This window comes from Gorilla gorilla, chromosome 11 (assembly GCF_029281585.2).
Source record: "Gorilla gorilla gorilla isolate KB3781 chromosome 11, NHGRI_mGorGor1-v2.1_pri, whole genome shotgun sequence".
Classification (NCBI taxonomy): Eukaryota; Metazoa; Chordata; class Mammalia; order Primates; family Hominidae; genus Gorilla; species Gorilla gorilla.
In genome coordinates this window covers 22,470,555-22,486,913 of record NC_073235.2, presented here as the reverse complement: position 1 = coordinate 22,486,913, position 16,359 = coordinate 22,470,555, and the positions used below count along the sequence as shown (strand labels likewise).

General features: G+C 55.4%; 1 protein-coding gene across 7 annotated transcripts in view; it reads right to left on the bottom strand.

Annotated features, from left to right (window-relative positions):
- Positions 1–16,359, bottom strand: part of GLI2 (GLI family zinc finger 2) — a 257,069-nt gene that overhangs the window by 19,919 nt on the left and 220,791 nt on the right. For all 7 annotated transcript variants that reach the window (XM_055380532.2, XM_055380534.2, XM_055380535.2 and 4 more), the window contains 3 exons: positions 3,510–3,711; positions 1,821–2,034; positions 364–486 (listed from right to left, as the gene is read on the bottom strand). In XM_055380532.2, coding sequence (XP_055236507.1) covers positions 364–486; positions 1,821–2,034; positions 3,510–3,711 — 539 coding nt within the window. The remainder of the gene's footprint in view (positions 1–363; positions 487–1,820; positions 2,035–3,509; positions 3,712–16,359) is intronic.

Genomic DNA, 16,359 nt, shown 5'->3' with positions numbered 1-16,359 from the left:
GGGCCTGGGCCATTCCGGGGACGTGAGCAACTCAGCTAGGCTGTGGCTGGTGCTGTGCACAGGTCAGGTGGGGGGAGAGAGACAGATGCAGCCTGAGACAAGAGGGATGGCTAGGCAGAAGTTCATTCATTCACTCATTCATTCATTCACCATGTGTGATGGGAATGTAGTATGTCCAGGGTGCTGGGAACACAGTGGTGAGAAAGTCACAGCTCAGCATTCCCACCCAGTCTTCCCTGGGTCACTCATTCATCCATGCAGGCAGCCAGCCAGCCATCCGTTCACCACCAAGGGTACAGCCCCAAGGCAGCCCACAGGCCTGGTCCTAGCTGGAGGAAGGTGGTGCGGCTGGCAGCAGGTTACCTGCGTCAGCGCCAGAGGGGAGGCCGGCCGCAGGCCCTCAGGCTCGGTCTTGACCTTGCTGCGCTTGTGAATGGCGACAGGGTTGACGGTGCTGCTGACGGCCGACTCACTGCTCTGCTTGTTCTGAGGAAGGGTGCAGAGGACAGTCTGTTACTTAGGGGCAGGGCAGGGATATCTCAAATTTTTTTGGACTTTAACTCTAGGATCTCTCCGCACAGACCATCTGGGCTAACCCTGTGTTTAAAGTATCAGAAATAGAGTCCCCAGCTCAATCCTGCCAGGGGCACATGTCCTGCTACAGGAGAGCACCCAGACCTGGGCATGCCAACCCCCATCTCTCCATCACCGCCTCCCCAAGACTTCTGGGAAATGGGAAAGAGACCTTCTCTTTGGCAAATGCAGGGTGCCCTTGCTCCTGTTCTGACTGGGCTCAACTTCTCAGCCCTCTAGAGCAGGGGATACTGTGGCTCTGAGAACAGGGCCTGGCCAGCCCAGGGCACAGCGGGCCAGAGCCCAGTTCCTCAGGAGAAGGGGCTAGAGCTAAAGAATCAGGTGATGTTTCCAGAGCTGACAGCCACTGTCGTGGGGAGGCTCTGGGGAGCCACCAGGAGCCCTGGGGTGGAGAGGGAGGACATTCTGGAACAGAGGACACTTCTAGAGGACATGGTGTCCTGTCTTCCTTCCAAGGGTGTAGCCACATCCAGGCTTTGCCATTTGCTGGTGGGTGGCCTGGGGTGGTCCCTTCACCTCTGGCATTGTCGTTGTCAGTGCTCCCAGGATCAGACCCTATGGGGGCTCTGCACACATGAGCTTGTTTATATGCACAGTGACCCCACCTAGGCGTCAGGAATCCCACTTTGCAGATAAGTTAGCTCAGGCTGCGAGAGGGAAAGAGATTTGCTGCTTTCAGGCAAGTTGGGATCCCAAAGATGGTCTGACTGATGCTAAGGCCTGTGCCTTTCCATGTCCTTATTATAAAAGAACACTTCATTTGCCAAATAATAATGGCACCTAGGATGCGCCAGGCACTGTACTAGGATGCCCAGGCATGCTCAAGGCCCGTTGGAAGGGTCAAATGAGGCAGTGTGTGAAAGCCTGCTGCAAATGCACATTCTACAATGAAACTGCACAGTCTTATAATGATTCACTCACCCACCCATGCCATGTGCTCTGCATGGAGTGCCTCCATGGTGCCAGGCCCTGGGAATCGAGGCTGTCTCCATCTACTTATTATGCTTCTTGGGCAGGAGACGGCAGAATTGAGAAGCTGGGAGCTTCCCATGGACTGAGCCCAGGTCTCACCCTCTCTGTAACGTGGCCTCTGCCCAGAAGGCACCCCAGGGGCCAGACGTAAATCCAGAGGCCCTCCACAAGTTCTTAGCATGAGCTGGCAATGAACAACCCTCATGCGTCCAGATGAGTACCCGGTGGCCATCCTGGCCCCTGCACCCACCTACCTGGTTGGTGTCACTCAGACAGTTGCTGCTGCTGCTGAGCTGGGTGGGCGTGGCATTGATGGAGGTGAGGGCCATGGGCTGCTGGGCCAGGAAGGTGGGTGAGGGCTGGATCAGGGGTGGTGTGTGTCCAAAGGCTGACCCCAGACCCCTCTGCTGGCTCAGAATCTGCTGGTAGGCCACGGGGTTGATGGGGTGGGGGAAGGTGAAGGCTGGGCTGCAACAGAGAGCAGACAAGGAAGTGGGGGTGGGGGATCGGGAGCTCTCTTAGGCTGACACTTCCTGGACAGAGAGAACCTTGCCCAGGGGATAGGGATGAGCATGTTGCTAGCCCCACCATCACTGTGGCTTCCTCACTCAAGAACCAGCTGTGGCTTCCTACTGTCTGCCACTCACCTTCTGCGATCAGCTCCCAGGTTCTGCCCCAGGATGCAGACTTCACCCCTGGCAGGCTGGCTCCCAGCAGGGACTAGGCTCCTTCTCATCCCCACACCCTGGCCTCTCCACTGCTGTGACACCTAGGCGCATGTCTGTATCGCTGCTCCCTGACTACGTGAAACCCATGAGGCCTCCGAATCCTGTTCTAATGCCCCCTCATCCAGGAATCATGCCCTGAGCCCTCCAGCTTGCATTATTCTCCTCTTCTTACTGCACTTCTAGGCTCTGTCACACCACCTGCATAAGAGCCACCCTTCACACAGCAGGATACCAAGGAAAGATTGGTGACCCCTGTGGTTGGGCCGTAAAAGACATCGTGGCTTCCTCCAGCTTCCTCTCACATCATAGGCTGCAAGGTGGGCTGGGACCCGTCTGCCATGTTGTGAGGACACTCAAGCAGCCCCAAGCAGAGGCTCACAGAAGAGGAACAAAGGACACTGCTGAGAGCGCTGTGAGGGGGCATTCTGGCCCAGTCAAGCCTTCGGCGGGATGAAGCACTGGCTGACAGCTTGACTGTGGCCACCCGAGAGAGCCGGAGCTCAGCCTGTCTCAAATTCCTGACCCTCAGAAATGGGGTGAGATAACAATTGCTTGTGGTTTTAAACTGCTACGCGTTGGAGCAATTTGTTAGGCAGCAAAAGATAACAAATACGCTTGTTATTCCTTCCATCTCCAGGTCGTCGGGACACTCTCCTGACATTCCTAACTCCTCCTGGCCTCTTCCGGAGGTGCTGGAGAGGCATGTGAGTTTCAGTCAAGCTGGCTGGGGTCTGAGTCCTCAGACAGACTAGAGCCGCACAGAAGGGAGAAGGGTGGCTGGTGTCAGTGAGGCTTGGGTGTGCCACCATGCGGCTACAGAGGGAGGCCTGCTGCCAGCCCAGAGGCTTGCTGAGAGCATGGGCCATGTCAGTGTCACATTTTGTGTGGTCTCCAAGGTTGGCCAATACTTGGCTGCTCCACCAAATTCAGTGAAATACTAGGAAAACCATCTTTGACCTCAAACACCTTTGATTTCACATTTGAGTCATTCATGACAGGCCTGGTCCATGAAGATGTACTCAGATATGGGCTCATTTCAATTTGATCATTATTGGTTTTGAATTCATAAAAAAGGTGCAAGTATGTGGATTCACAAATGCCACAGGTCCTGTCTTTCTCCTCGGGTCAAAAGCGCCCACTGAAAAGCCAGCCCCTCCCCACCGGGCCCTCAGCCCAGCTCTGGTCCTCAGCTCTCTGCTTGCAGGCGGGGCTCACCTGAGGGCACCCGCTGACAGATGCCCGTAGGAACCGCTGGCCGCCGAGCTGCTTCGGGAGTTGTTGATGTAGGCCACTAGCGAGTTGGGTGAGGTGCGGATCATCCGCTGCAGGTCCAGGCTGGCGTCTGAGAGTGGGGAGATGGACAGCGCCCGCTTGCGGCTCAGGCGGGGCGTCACCCGCGGGCTGGAGAAACGGGACACTGTGGGATAGTCAACACAAGACAGGTCAGCATCACTGGGGATGGGGGAGGGTGTGACAGGTGGGTGGGGGACAGGAAGAGCCTGCAATGATGGTCTAATGGGAATCCTAGCTTTGCCGACTTTCCAGCTGTGGGCTCTTGGGCAAAGGATGTCACCTCTCGGCCTCAGTTTGTTGATCTGCAAAATGGACTGAGCGGCGCAGGGTGTGGTGAGGACTGGAGAAGTGCATGTAAGGTGTCTGGGCGAGTGAATATGAGCACTGAGCATAGTGTATTTACCACTGGGTGCAGAGACCAGGGCTGGAATCCAGCAATGCTTACCTCATGACAGAAGTGTGCACGAATCATAAGTGAGCAGTTCGGTGGCCTCTCACCAAGTGAGCCCACCTGGGAAGCCAGCCCCAGGTCAGGAAACAGTGCTTGGCCAGTGTCCACAGGCCCCCTCCATCTTCCAGCCCAAGGGCAGCCGCTGTCCTGGCTTCTAACACACAGCTTAGTGTTGCCTACTTTTGAGCTTTGTGTGAATGGAATTTTTAAATACTCTTTCATATCTGGCCTCCTTCATCCACATGGTCAGTTTGTAAGATTTCTCCATGCTTTTGTGTGTGGCAGAAGCTCGCCTCTTCCCACTGCTATGGAGAATTCCATGGGGAAGAGAGTGAATGGAAGTAAGTGCTCCAAGGTCACGGGTCACGTTGTACCTGGAATCACCACTAAAGTGCCCCCTGATAGGGCATTTGCCAAGCAGAGGCCTGGATGGCGGCCCCCAGACTCTTCGCAATGTCTGGGCCTTTGGCTGTCTCTCCAGAGCCTACTGGGCAGCCTGCTGTAACAGGGCAGGGAGGACACGAGGACATGGCAGCGAGAGGCATCCTGACACAGGCAGGTGCTTCTGCGTACTGAGGTCCTCAGTTCTAAAGTCGCCTGAGGCTCTGGGAAGCTGTTGCTTTGAATGTGCACACCACATGCATACAGGCACACATGTACGCAGGTGCACACATCACCCATGCATGCAAACACTTGTGTGCACCCACACGCAGACATGTGTACACATGCATATGCACACATATGTGTGGACACATGGCTATGCCCTCAGCCCTCACCAGCTGCTGTCGCATACCTACATAACTGTGGAAGGGAAGAGGGCTTGCCCCAGACAAGAGTACCCTGCACCCCAGGACCAAAGGCTCTTCCACTGTGGTTCCAGACTGCTCCCCATCACAGTGCCCCCATCAGGATTCTAGGTCTCTGCCCTGAACAAACGGTGGCCTAGAAATGGTCTGACAACACTGCTGGATGACTCTCCACAAGCCAAGCTTCCTGCCCTGTCCAGATCCCTCAGAGCCAGTCTCCTCTTTTTAAAGGGCTCTAATAGTGCTGACCACCAGGGCTGGCATGAGGTGTAAATTAGGCGAAGCGTGAGAAGCACCTGGCCCATGGTAGGGCACAGTAAATGCTTGGGCCTGTCCTTGACTTTCTGGACACCTGCATGGAGCAGCCTCTTCTCACGTCCCGCTGGCCCCTGCCCACCCATCCTTTCCAGGCCTCTGGGTTCCCCATGGGCTGGTAGTGTTGCCCATAAATGATGCTGGGGGTTGCTCAAGCACACCCATGTCTGTGCTTGGCTGTTCCCAGGCTTATGATAACTGCTTTCCTCCCTTCTGCCTGCTCAGACCTGCTGAGACCCCTCCTGGGTGCCCCCTCCTCCAGGCAGGCTGCCCTGACTGCAGGGTCTGGCTCCATGGGCCTCCTGCTCACAGTCCACACAGCCTCTTGGCGGGTGCTCCCGAAGCTTTCCTGACGGCTTTGACCACTGACCTTAGGGCCACTCTGAATCATGCACGTGGCAGTTCCTTATGTCTCCACAGCTGCAGGAGCACCGAGGGCAGGGGGTGATGGCCTACGAGCCTCTGAGCCCCCCACTCCATACCCACCAGTCCCCAAGAAGGCTGTGTGAGGGCAGAGCCCACACCCACCTACTGAACAAGCTGCACACCCTGGGATCCATGTTGGCCCCTCGAGGCAACCATGCCCGGCCCAGCCCCACGCTTGGCTGCAACCCTGAGGAGACCTAGGGATCCGTGGGGAGGCTCTTTCCTGCCAGACCACCAGGAGAAGCACCTCTCCAAGGCATAGAGAGGACAGAGGACATCCAGGACCATTGGGCCGAAAGGGGCTTCCAGGGTTTTCTCTCCTAACTGCCTCTTTCATGGGATGAGGGGAGTCTGAGGCCACAGAGGGGAGTAGACAGCCAGCAGCCTGGGATGAAGGGACTCTGGGTAGAGGGATGGAGACCTGGACTGGAACAGTGGCCTGCAGTGGGGTGAAGTGGGGGCTGCACACCGGGTACCCTGGGCTGGAGCCATAAGTCAGCTGCATGACTTGGGGCAAATTGTTTTACCTGTCACAGACTTGGGGTCTTCATCAATGACACCAGCATAAAACAAGTCCCTGCCAGCTCTGGGGTTGCTGTGACCCAGTGGGATGATGGATGGGGAGGTGGCCTGGGCACTCCAGAGTGGCTACAGTTGAGATGCTCATGTGACCCAGTACTTCGTATACTTTATTTTCAACGAGAAGAGTTAAGTGATGTTAGGAAAGCTCCCAGTTGAAAAAAAAAGTTGAGTTAATCACAACATTCTTTTCTTTTGACATCCTTGTCAGCTAAACTTTCTGCTTTCGCTGTTTATTCTATTGGGCTATGAAGACTGGGGCTTGCAGATATTTTAGTAAGCAGAGCTACAGTGGGTACACAGAAGATGGTCCATAGTTGCTTCTGGGGATGCCCACTTGCTCTGACCCCACAGAGGGGCCAGGGCAGAGCAGGTAACTCACTCAGACAACTCCTCCTTTCTCTTACAGCAGGAAGGATCCTAGGCCACCTGCCTGAGGACAGAAAGAGGCAGGGAGGCCCATGGAGCAGGCTACCTCCCAGCCAGCTGTGAGGCTGCACTGCAAATGTGATCACCCACTCTAAATAGGGATCCTGGACGGCAAACAAGGGCATCCTGGATGGAGTGTGCCCCTCTGCTGCAGCATCTGCATCCTGGCTGGAGTGTGCCCCTCTGCTGCAGCACCTGCATCCCGGCTGGAGTGTGCCCCTCTGCTGCAGCATCTGCATCCCGGCTGGAGTGTGCCCCTCTGCTGCAGCAGCTGCATCCTGGCTGGTGTATGCCCCTCTGCTGCAGCATCTGCATCCCGGCTGGAGTGTGCCCCTCTGCTGCAGCATCTGCATCTTGGCTGGAGTGTGCCCCTCTGCTGCAGCATCTGCATCCTGGCTGGAGTGTGCCCCTCTGCTGCAGCATCTGCATCCTGGCTGAAGCGTGCTCCTCTGATGCAGTATCTGGATAAATGCCTGCTTCTGAATTCTTATGCAAATAATGACCCAGTGACAACCACCATTTAGTGACGCTTAGATCCACTGACTCATTTAACAGCTACCACCATCCTCCAAGCAAACCAGATAAGCAGCAAAGCAACTATGCTTGAGAGGTCAGTGACTTGCTCAAGGTCACAGAGCTACAGAGGCAGGATTTGAACCCAGGTCCAAAGGAGCCATGGTGTCTGGACTTTCTAATGACTCTGTGTCTTCTCTGTCCATCTTCAGAGACGTCAGCAGAGGCCCAGGGCCAGGCGGACGTCCCGTCCCACAAACAGTTTTCGACCTCCCACTTCCAGTGGCTCTGAAGAGTGAGACTTCTCAGAGCCAGCTGCCTCCTCGTCCTCTCCTCCTGTCTGCAAGGCAGCTCCAGTTCAGCACAGCCAGCCCCACACTCCTGCCCTGTGCCTGGACCAGCTCTTCCTACAGCACGTGCCTGCCACTTGTGCAGTGGCAAAGCGGGAGACCCAGGAGTCGGCCTTCCCTCCTCCCCTCCACCACAATGGAGCCCACTTACGTGTGGGCTCGTGAACGCCTCTCAAAATCTCTCCTTTCAAACTCCACCCCTAGCACAGCCCACCACTTGCTTGGATCATTCTGGGGCTCTCAGCTAACAGCTGTCCAATCCACAGTGCTCACTGCAAAGACAGATTTTCAACTTGGAAATAGGATCATGTCCCTGCCCTCTCCCCAAAACTTTCCAAAAATCCCCACTGCTGTTACAAAGAAGGCCTAGGCGGTGGCCCTGTGGAATCCCCTCACTCCAGCCACCAGGTCTCCTTCCAGCCCCTCCTCCATATCACCTGCTCAGGGACTTGCACGTGCAGCTTCCTCTGCCTGCTCAGACCTCAGCCGAGTCATCACCTCCCTTGGGATGCCTTCCCTGACCTCCTGGAGTTGGGCAGATCTTCCTACGCTCAGGCCTCTCTCTCCAAACAAGGGTGGGGGTGAGCTTTCATCCACTGTGTGGTTATCTGCTTGCTCCTGTCTTTCTCACCATGCATTAGGAACCCAAATCCTTTTTCCCACCTGACCATCCCCAACACTCGAATACAGGTGGCACAGCCATGAGCCCAGTGGGAGGTGTCAAGCGCTGACCCATGGCACAGACAGGATGTGTTGAGAAAGAACAGATTCACAGTCACCTAAAGACAGCACTTACTCAATGCTATCATCACATGCGCTAGGACTCCTTCAAACTTTAAAGTGTTAAGTAATTAAATCTTCACGACTGTCCCATAAAGAAGCGGCTGTTATGCTCATTTTATAGAAGACAAAACAGGACACTAAATAACTTGCCCAAGGTACAGGGACACCAAAACCACCTGCCATAGGGCCTATGCCCAGGGTGCAGAGGAGGAGAGGTGTCTCAGGGGGCAGGGAGTATGACTGCAGGAAGGCACAGGGAGGGCCCCCTGCATGGGAGGGGGGCCCCAGGTGGACACACACACACACACACACACACACACACCTCACTTGGACACACACACACACACTCAGGTGGACACACACCCCCTCCCAGGTGGACACACACACACACCCAGGTGGACACACACACACACCCCAGGTGGACACGGACACACACACATACACCCCAGGTGGACACACACACACCCCAGTTGGACACGGACACACACACATACACCCCAGGTGGATACACACATACACACACATACACCCCAGGTGGAGACAAACACACACACCCCAGGTGGACACACACACACACACCCCAGGTGGACACACACACACACACACCCCAGGTGGACACACACACACCCCAGGTGGACACACACACAAACACCCCAGGTGGAGACACACACACACACACCCCAGGTGGAGACACACACTCCACGTGGAGACACACCCCAGGTGGATGCATGCGCGCGCACACACACACACACAATGCAGAGGCACACAGCCTCTGCCATTGTCCCTGTCAAGCCTGTCACTTTGTGGCTTCCTTGGAGCACATTTACTTAGCTTTCCCGAGCCTCTCTTTCCCCATCTGTACAATCAGGGCAGTGTGGCTTGCTTCGCAGGGCTGTTGTGAAGACACATATAGAATGCCAAGAATAGTGCCTAAAACCCAGCGGGCATCCCAAAATGAAATTGCTAATGAATGTGGCTTCTTCAAGGGCTAGGAGGACTGTTCTATGGGGCAGGGTGAGCCTCCAGTCAATAATGGAGTGAAGGGCAGCAAGTCTAGGAAAGATGATTGGGCCACGCAGCAACACAGCTGTCATTAGACATTCACTCATCGGCTTGCATTCGGCACCCTCTCAGCTTCTGGGTTCTTATTTACTGAGTCCACTCCTTGTCAATCCTCACTTCAAAGGAAACTCAAAGAAAGATGCAGGAGTGAATTCTCTGAAAGGCTCCTATTACAAACTGAGTGGCAAATGCGGTAATGTGAGGGGAAAACCATCTAACATGATATAAAGTAAGAAACACACACATCTTCGTAACACATTTTTTAAAAAAGAATCTGCTGCTAATATTTGGATTCTCACCCTCTCGTGTGGCCCTAACAAGAGGAAACAGGCCAAATCTGACAGTGATATTCATCTCTGTTATCCCTGCCTCTCATGGGAAATATGTTTATTAATGCGCCTCTTCCCTTGATAAATTACTAAATAGAAAGAAAAGCCTGGCACTCATTTCCCGTGGTTTCTCCTGTGATTTATGACCGGGAACATGGAGTATTCATCTGTGGAGGCGCCTGTTTTAATGCCGGTCGGCCACGGGTGACTGGCCACCTGCCCACCCTCACCTGGGCGGACGCCGACACCACCTGCCTCTGGACCTTGCTTCACCCACTAGCGCTTTCTGTTGCTCATTCACGTTTATTCACTGATCCATCAGCCCCTCGTGTAGTGCTGAGAGCACACCAGGCATTGATTGGACATCATGGGGACTCTGGGCAGGGAAGCCTCTGACCCTGTCCTCATGGAGCTCACCGTGTAGGAGAGAGATGAAGACAGTACTCCGAGGCACCAGGCAGGATTTGCAAGGTGCCATCTAAGCAGAATTATTCTACAGAATCCCAAGGTGCTCAGGAGGGAGAGCATTGTTTTTCCTGAGGCAGTAGGAAGGGCAGGAGATGCAAGAACAGGCCCTGGACTCAGGCAGACCGAGGTTCCAACCCTGCTTGCACACTCTGAACTGGGTAGCTTTGAGCCAATCACTGGTTGTCTCATGCAGAAGATGGGCTACCGGCACCCACCCCAGGGATGCTATGGGCTGACAACCAACATATCATCTATACCTGTGGGTGGACTTCCATGGAATCGGGGCTGGGGATCCCCCCAGGGCCTGTGTGCCCAGGAGCCTGGGCTGAGGGGCAGGAGGAAAGAGCATCATCCTGGCACCGGGTCCCAGGAGCCTTCTCTGTGCCAGATGCCATCCTCAGCCCGGGGCTGGGTTATTTTAGGTTTGATGGAGACAGACACAGGAACATCCTCCACAGACAGGGATTAGGTTTTCCATTTCAGGAAAAAATACAAGGCCAGCAGGACGCAGCCTGGTGGTGGGGTTCGGGTACCCTGAATCCTCACTGGCTAAGATGTGTTCCCTGCATAGCCCAACTCCCTCACCCAGATATTTTCAGGCTTGCTGAGGAGATGCTCTAAGGAAATCTGGCCTGAGGACCTTAATGCCCCCCACACCTAGCCGTCCACAGCCCTCTCACCCCCTCTGATGGGGGAGTAGCAAGCGCCTGGGCCGTGGAGCAGCGAGGCTCAGAGTTGCCGGGACCACGGCCTAGCTAAGTGATGAACACAGAGAAACAGGCTGTGCTGCAGGCTCCTGTGAAGCGGCTTCGTGAAGCTGGTGTGGCGGGACGGTCTGTGTGACTTTACCAGATGGCCCATAGACACCGCTTAGCCCGTGCCTGTACACAGCAGCTCCACCATCTCACGCAGGGACCTGCAGTGTGGCTTCCTTTGCCTCGGTTCCCTTTCCTGTCTCGGAAAGGGATCCCTGCCTGACTTGGGCCTCTGGCAGCCCCTCTACCAGCTCTTCCTGCCTCTCTGGGTTTGATCAATGTAATTGGTTTCTGAAAACCCCCCGGATCCACAGGCAGCATAAAGAACAGGCGTCAGAATGCAGGTGACATCCGAGCCAAATTAGTGTCAATATGACAATAAAATGCATGGCTTGGAGGAAGTATGAGCTGTAAACAGACAACATTTCAATCGGAAACATCTCAATCTTCTCAATGTGGTGGAGGGGGGAGGGGGTGGCTGTTCTGTTGTTAAATCACCAATATTCAACAGCATAACATGAGAAAATTCCATTTTAGGGCCTGGGTGACAACCAGTGAATTCTCCGCTCTCCAGGGAGCCGCTCAGCAGAATGATGACCTCGGTTCCCTGACTGGTTCTCTATCACCTTCCCACGCAGCAGTGCTCCTGTCTTCCTGCTGTAAATCAGGACCCCTTTAAAAACAAGAGGAAATGGGCCTTCACCCACCACTGGGAGACCAGGGAGGGTGGGTTTTCATCAGAGCCTGGGAAATCCCTCTGTCCTGCCGGCACCCTGGCCTCAGTGCCCTGGGAGGAACGCAGGGCTTGGCTTTCCAGTCCCACAAGAGCCCCGTAGAGGCCTCTCTAGCTTCTGGCCTTTCTTCCACCACTGCAGTATGTTCCCAAATGTAGGGCCACACACGGCCCAGATGAGGTTATTTTAGGTTTGATGGAGACAGAGACAGGAACATCCTCTTCAGACAGGGATTAGGTTTTCCATTTCAGAAAAAATACAAAGTTCCATTTGAAGAACCATTTATTTAACCCCAAAAGATGAGTCTGTAAAAAAATATTACTAAATACACAATTGTGCAGGTGGCACTCAGCTAAGGTAAAAATTGGGCTGGTGGTTTGCAAACCGGTGTACTGGGGACAAGGCCCTGCAGGATGAGGACCCACATGGAGTTCCCACCCACCTCTCCCTGCTCGCCCTCTTGCCTGGCAGAGCCCTCTCCATGCCTTGGCTGGACATTCAAAACCTCTGGAAAGTTCTCTCTCCTACAGTGCTCCCTCCTCTGGGACCATGAATGAAGGTGCTGAGAAAGGAGGCTGGGGTATGAGGGGCATCAGGTCGGGACAGGCATTCTTGGTCCCACCCAGGAACTCACACAGGGCTGCGCTGGAGCTCAGGCACCAGGAAGGCAGGGCTTGTGTGCTGCTCATGATGCGTTGCATCCCTAGACCTAGAACCGGGCCTGGTAAATAGAAGGTGCCCAATAAACACCTGCCGAATCAACCAGCATGTGTGCATGAGACACAGAGACAGAGAAAGGCAGAGAGAGAAGGCCTGTTCTCCTTGGCTGTCCATGAGCTCTCCAGGCCCCCTGCGCCTGCACAGAGCTCACATGCTCAAGATGATGTGTATGGGGGCTTCCTGGTGTGAACACATATTCCTCAGAGAGAGCCAGGCCCCTTCCACAGGTCTCCTGAGCTGCACTGCTGGTGCCAGGGATGGCCCACACAATTTTGTCAGTGAGGATTTGAGCAAAAAGAAACCTAGTGGAAACGCTCATTCACATTCTCTGCTGTGTGGTCTGGAGCTTTCCGGGAGGGACTGGCACAGACCCATGGAGCAGGCACCCACCAAAAACACCTCCCCAGCTCCCATGGTTCACGGGAGGGCAGGGGCCGGGGGACACCCCACAGACAGGTCCAGCCCCAGCCGCCTGGCTGAGAGCCCAGGTGTTGTGTTTAGCGTCTCTTAGAGACATACGTGAGTAACCGTCCATGCGGGCCTCGGAGCTAAGTGGAAGTGCGGAAAGCATTTTTAAAAGGTGAAGCGAAGGTTCTGGTTCTAGTTGAAACTGGTTTTGGAAAAAATGTATTAAGTAGCAATAAAAATAGGAGATAATCCTGGACTACTCTAATTTGCTTGGATTGTAACTGACTGGGAACAAAGGGAAAGAAGGCATCTGCTCCTGAAATCCATGGATAAGAAAAATGCTCCCACCCCCACCCCATACTGGAGCTGGAGAAACTGATATCCCTCCTCAGGTGGACTCTGGAATCTGGTGATGCTTCCCCGTTACCCCCATGTCCTGAAGCCAGATGTGTTCCCAAGGCGGAGGTGGAGAAGGCACGGCGGGTGGGGTGTGATGAGTTAACCAGCAGCTGCTGGAGGGCTGGGAGCTCTCGTGCCCACTGCTGAGCTCACCTCTGCACTCCTCTGCTGCTTCCCAGAGATGCTCAGCCCCAGGGGCTGCCAAATGCTGAGTGCCCGGAAGGCAAAGTTGCTCCCCAGCCCCTTCCAGTCCCCTGTGAGCCAACAGCTATATTCCTCAAGTGCTTATTTCCTTAGCTGGAGCGCATCTTTCCATTCCAGGGTCTTTTCTAAGTGCCATTCACTCATTCACTCACTCACCCAACAAACATAGAGGACCTGCTCCTTGCCAGATGTGCTCCCAGACCTGACGGGGCGGGCCATCGGCCACATGTAAGGAGAAGTCCCAGCCAGTTCCAGTTGGGGGCGCCTTGGGTCCCGCTAGTGCAGTGGAGCTAGTTGGTGGCTTGAAAGGCCTGGGGCTGGATTCTTGTGGGGTCTCAGGAGAAGGCCTAGCGCACTGTGCACAGGACTCTGTGCAGGAATGAGCTCAGGGAGGTATCTGGGGACCTGCAGGTGGGGCAGTGCATGGCAAGACCAGTGTGCGGAGGAGAGAGACGAGCTGGAGAGGAAGGCCTCTGGACGGGGGTTCTAAAGTCTGAATTTTATCCTGAGGGGGCTAGAAGTGGCAGGGCTGAGCGCAGGATGGCGGAGAGGATAAAGATGGGGATGCTGGATGAGCAGCAGCCATGGAGCAGTGCTACGAGGGCGATATGTCACTGTGGCCCGGGAGGGGTGACACGCCACTCTTGGAGGCCTGAGGGACAGGATGGGATGGATGGGAGATAGCAAGGAAAAGGCCTGGGAGAACCTGGGGCCTGGGCTTAGGCAGCAGGTGGACAGAGCTGCCTACAATGAAGATACAGAATCCTGCAAGAGGGAGTGGATTTAAAGAGGGAAAGATATACTGGTGGAAAGAGACCTGCACCAGCATTATTCCAGCACCTGCTAGATGCCAGGCACTGGGCCAGGCTCACATGTGCCATCTCAGTCAATGTGTTTAATCCACACAGCTCGCAGGGCTTGGGATCACCACTCCACACCCCTTCAGTCCTGTCACCACCTCTGAGCCCAGCTACCACAGGGAGGACACCGTGCAGCCAGGCCTGACCCAGGCCTGCCCTGGAGCTCGCTGTACTACTTCTCCCCTCTGGCTCTGGCCCAGCTGCTTTGGGCTGAGCTCAAGTCCACCTGGCCCGGCTGGCCCTCCCTTGGGCCAGGGCTCATGGTTGGTCAGGTGCATGTGCTGCTGAAAACTGCAGCCCAGGGAAGGGCAGATGGTGCTGGTAACAAACAGAGCAAGGCCTGGGTCAAGCCGCTAGATGCTGAGAGCCCATTTGCTCATCTTAAAGTAAGGAGCATATTTCTAGCCTCAGAAGGTGGCTAAGGGAATTACATGGAAGAATGTGTTTAAAAGCGCAGAACAGAGGCAGTCTGCATTCCAATTCGCTGTCTCTCACGTGTGCACGTACACACACGTGCACACACACACACACGCAGCAGACGCTCATGCTGAAAATCACTGGCTGACTCCCGGCTGCCTGGCTTAGCCTTTCCTGCCCTGTGGGGACACCTGCCTCATCTCACCTCTCTTGGCCGTGGTTTCTCTGCCTCGTCCACTTTCCTATTGGCCTCGTGCCATCCTCAGGCCCTTGGAAGAAGAGTCCTGCTTTCAGGAAGCTGACATTCGGGTGTGGCAATTTGCACGTGATCCTTCACGCACTCGGTTGCTGCTGTTTGGTTTCTAACATCGGCAAGGAGCGTGTCTAGCACACAACTTCCTCTCAGTATCTCTGACACCTCACTGTGGCTCGTGGGAGCACCGTGCAGGGCTGCTGAGAGGAGAGGGGAACAGAGCACACGGATGTGTGCATACTCAGAGGGACGTCAATGTCCTACAGAGCTGACAGGTGTTGTTGAACATCTGGATGGTATGCTTAATTCTGGACTAAACACCATGCTGGGAAAGGCAAGGAAGAACGGGACAGACACAGGGACCAAATTCTGGTGGCATCACTGAGGCATGTTATGGCCTCCCACCAGGGCCTGGCGAGGACCATATCCATGAGGGGCCAGCCTCGGAGGTCGGCCGCCCTCTTCTCAGCAAAACTTTTCCTGGGAAGCAGGAGATGTTCAAGATAGCTGAGGAGCCATGTGAGGTGGTTGCTGTAAGTATGAGGCGGGCCAGGCAAAGAGTGAAGGAGCAGCCAGAGGAGGGAGCTGTCCCAGTGACTGAGGGGGGCAGGGGAAAGGGAAGGAGGAGGCTTCCAGAGAGACTTCCTGGAGGAGGCGAGATGTCAGCCAGGCCTTAGGGAAGTGAAGGGCTCCCCTGGAACAGAGCCCTGGGGGCGGGTCGGGGTGAGCAAGGCAGCAGCCCACCCTGAGTCTCATGGCCCTGCCTGGTCCTACGTGATTTCCCACCAGCCCACCCCAACCTGCTACAGGCTGCACGGCCCTGCAGGCACCAGGGCTGCCCCTGCAGGACAGTCTCCCTGCAGGCTCCTGTCTCCCTGCCGTGGGCTATCAGGGAGTGAAAACGCCACCCCAGGCAGGGCTCCGGGAGGCTGGCTCTGCAGGAGGTGCCTGCCTGTCCCCTGTGGTGGCTTCCAGCTCTACTGGCTGCCCTGCCTCCCTGTGTGCCGCTGGCCAGGCCTCCAGGACCTGCAGGCGGAGTGGCACTGCCTGGGGGATGGGAGGGGGCGCTGAGCCTTCCACCCCCTCCACTATTCCTTGAGACGGGCTCCTTGCTGACCTCAGGCTCATGGTGAGAGGGTCACAGGTGTCCCTGTGAAAGCAGCTGTGAGGATGGCATTTGGTAGGTGGGAAGGACTTGGTGTCTAACAGGCACCAAAAGCTTCATCTACCCAGGATACCTGACTTCCCTCCCTTCCATGAGGGCCCCACCTATAGCCTCCCAGCTCAGTTACTACTCCATCCTTCAAATGCTCAGGCCCGAGACCCTAAGGTCAACTTCAACTCCCTTCTTTCTTTCAACTCTGTATTCTAGCTGGGAGCACATCCTGTGGTTCTACCTTCAAGGTCTTCCCAAGACCTGGCCCCTTCTCCCCACCTCTACCAACTGGACCTCCTGCCTCCATCTTGCCCCCAAATCAATTCTCACATCAGCACGGAAGGAGATTCCTTCT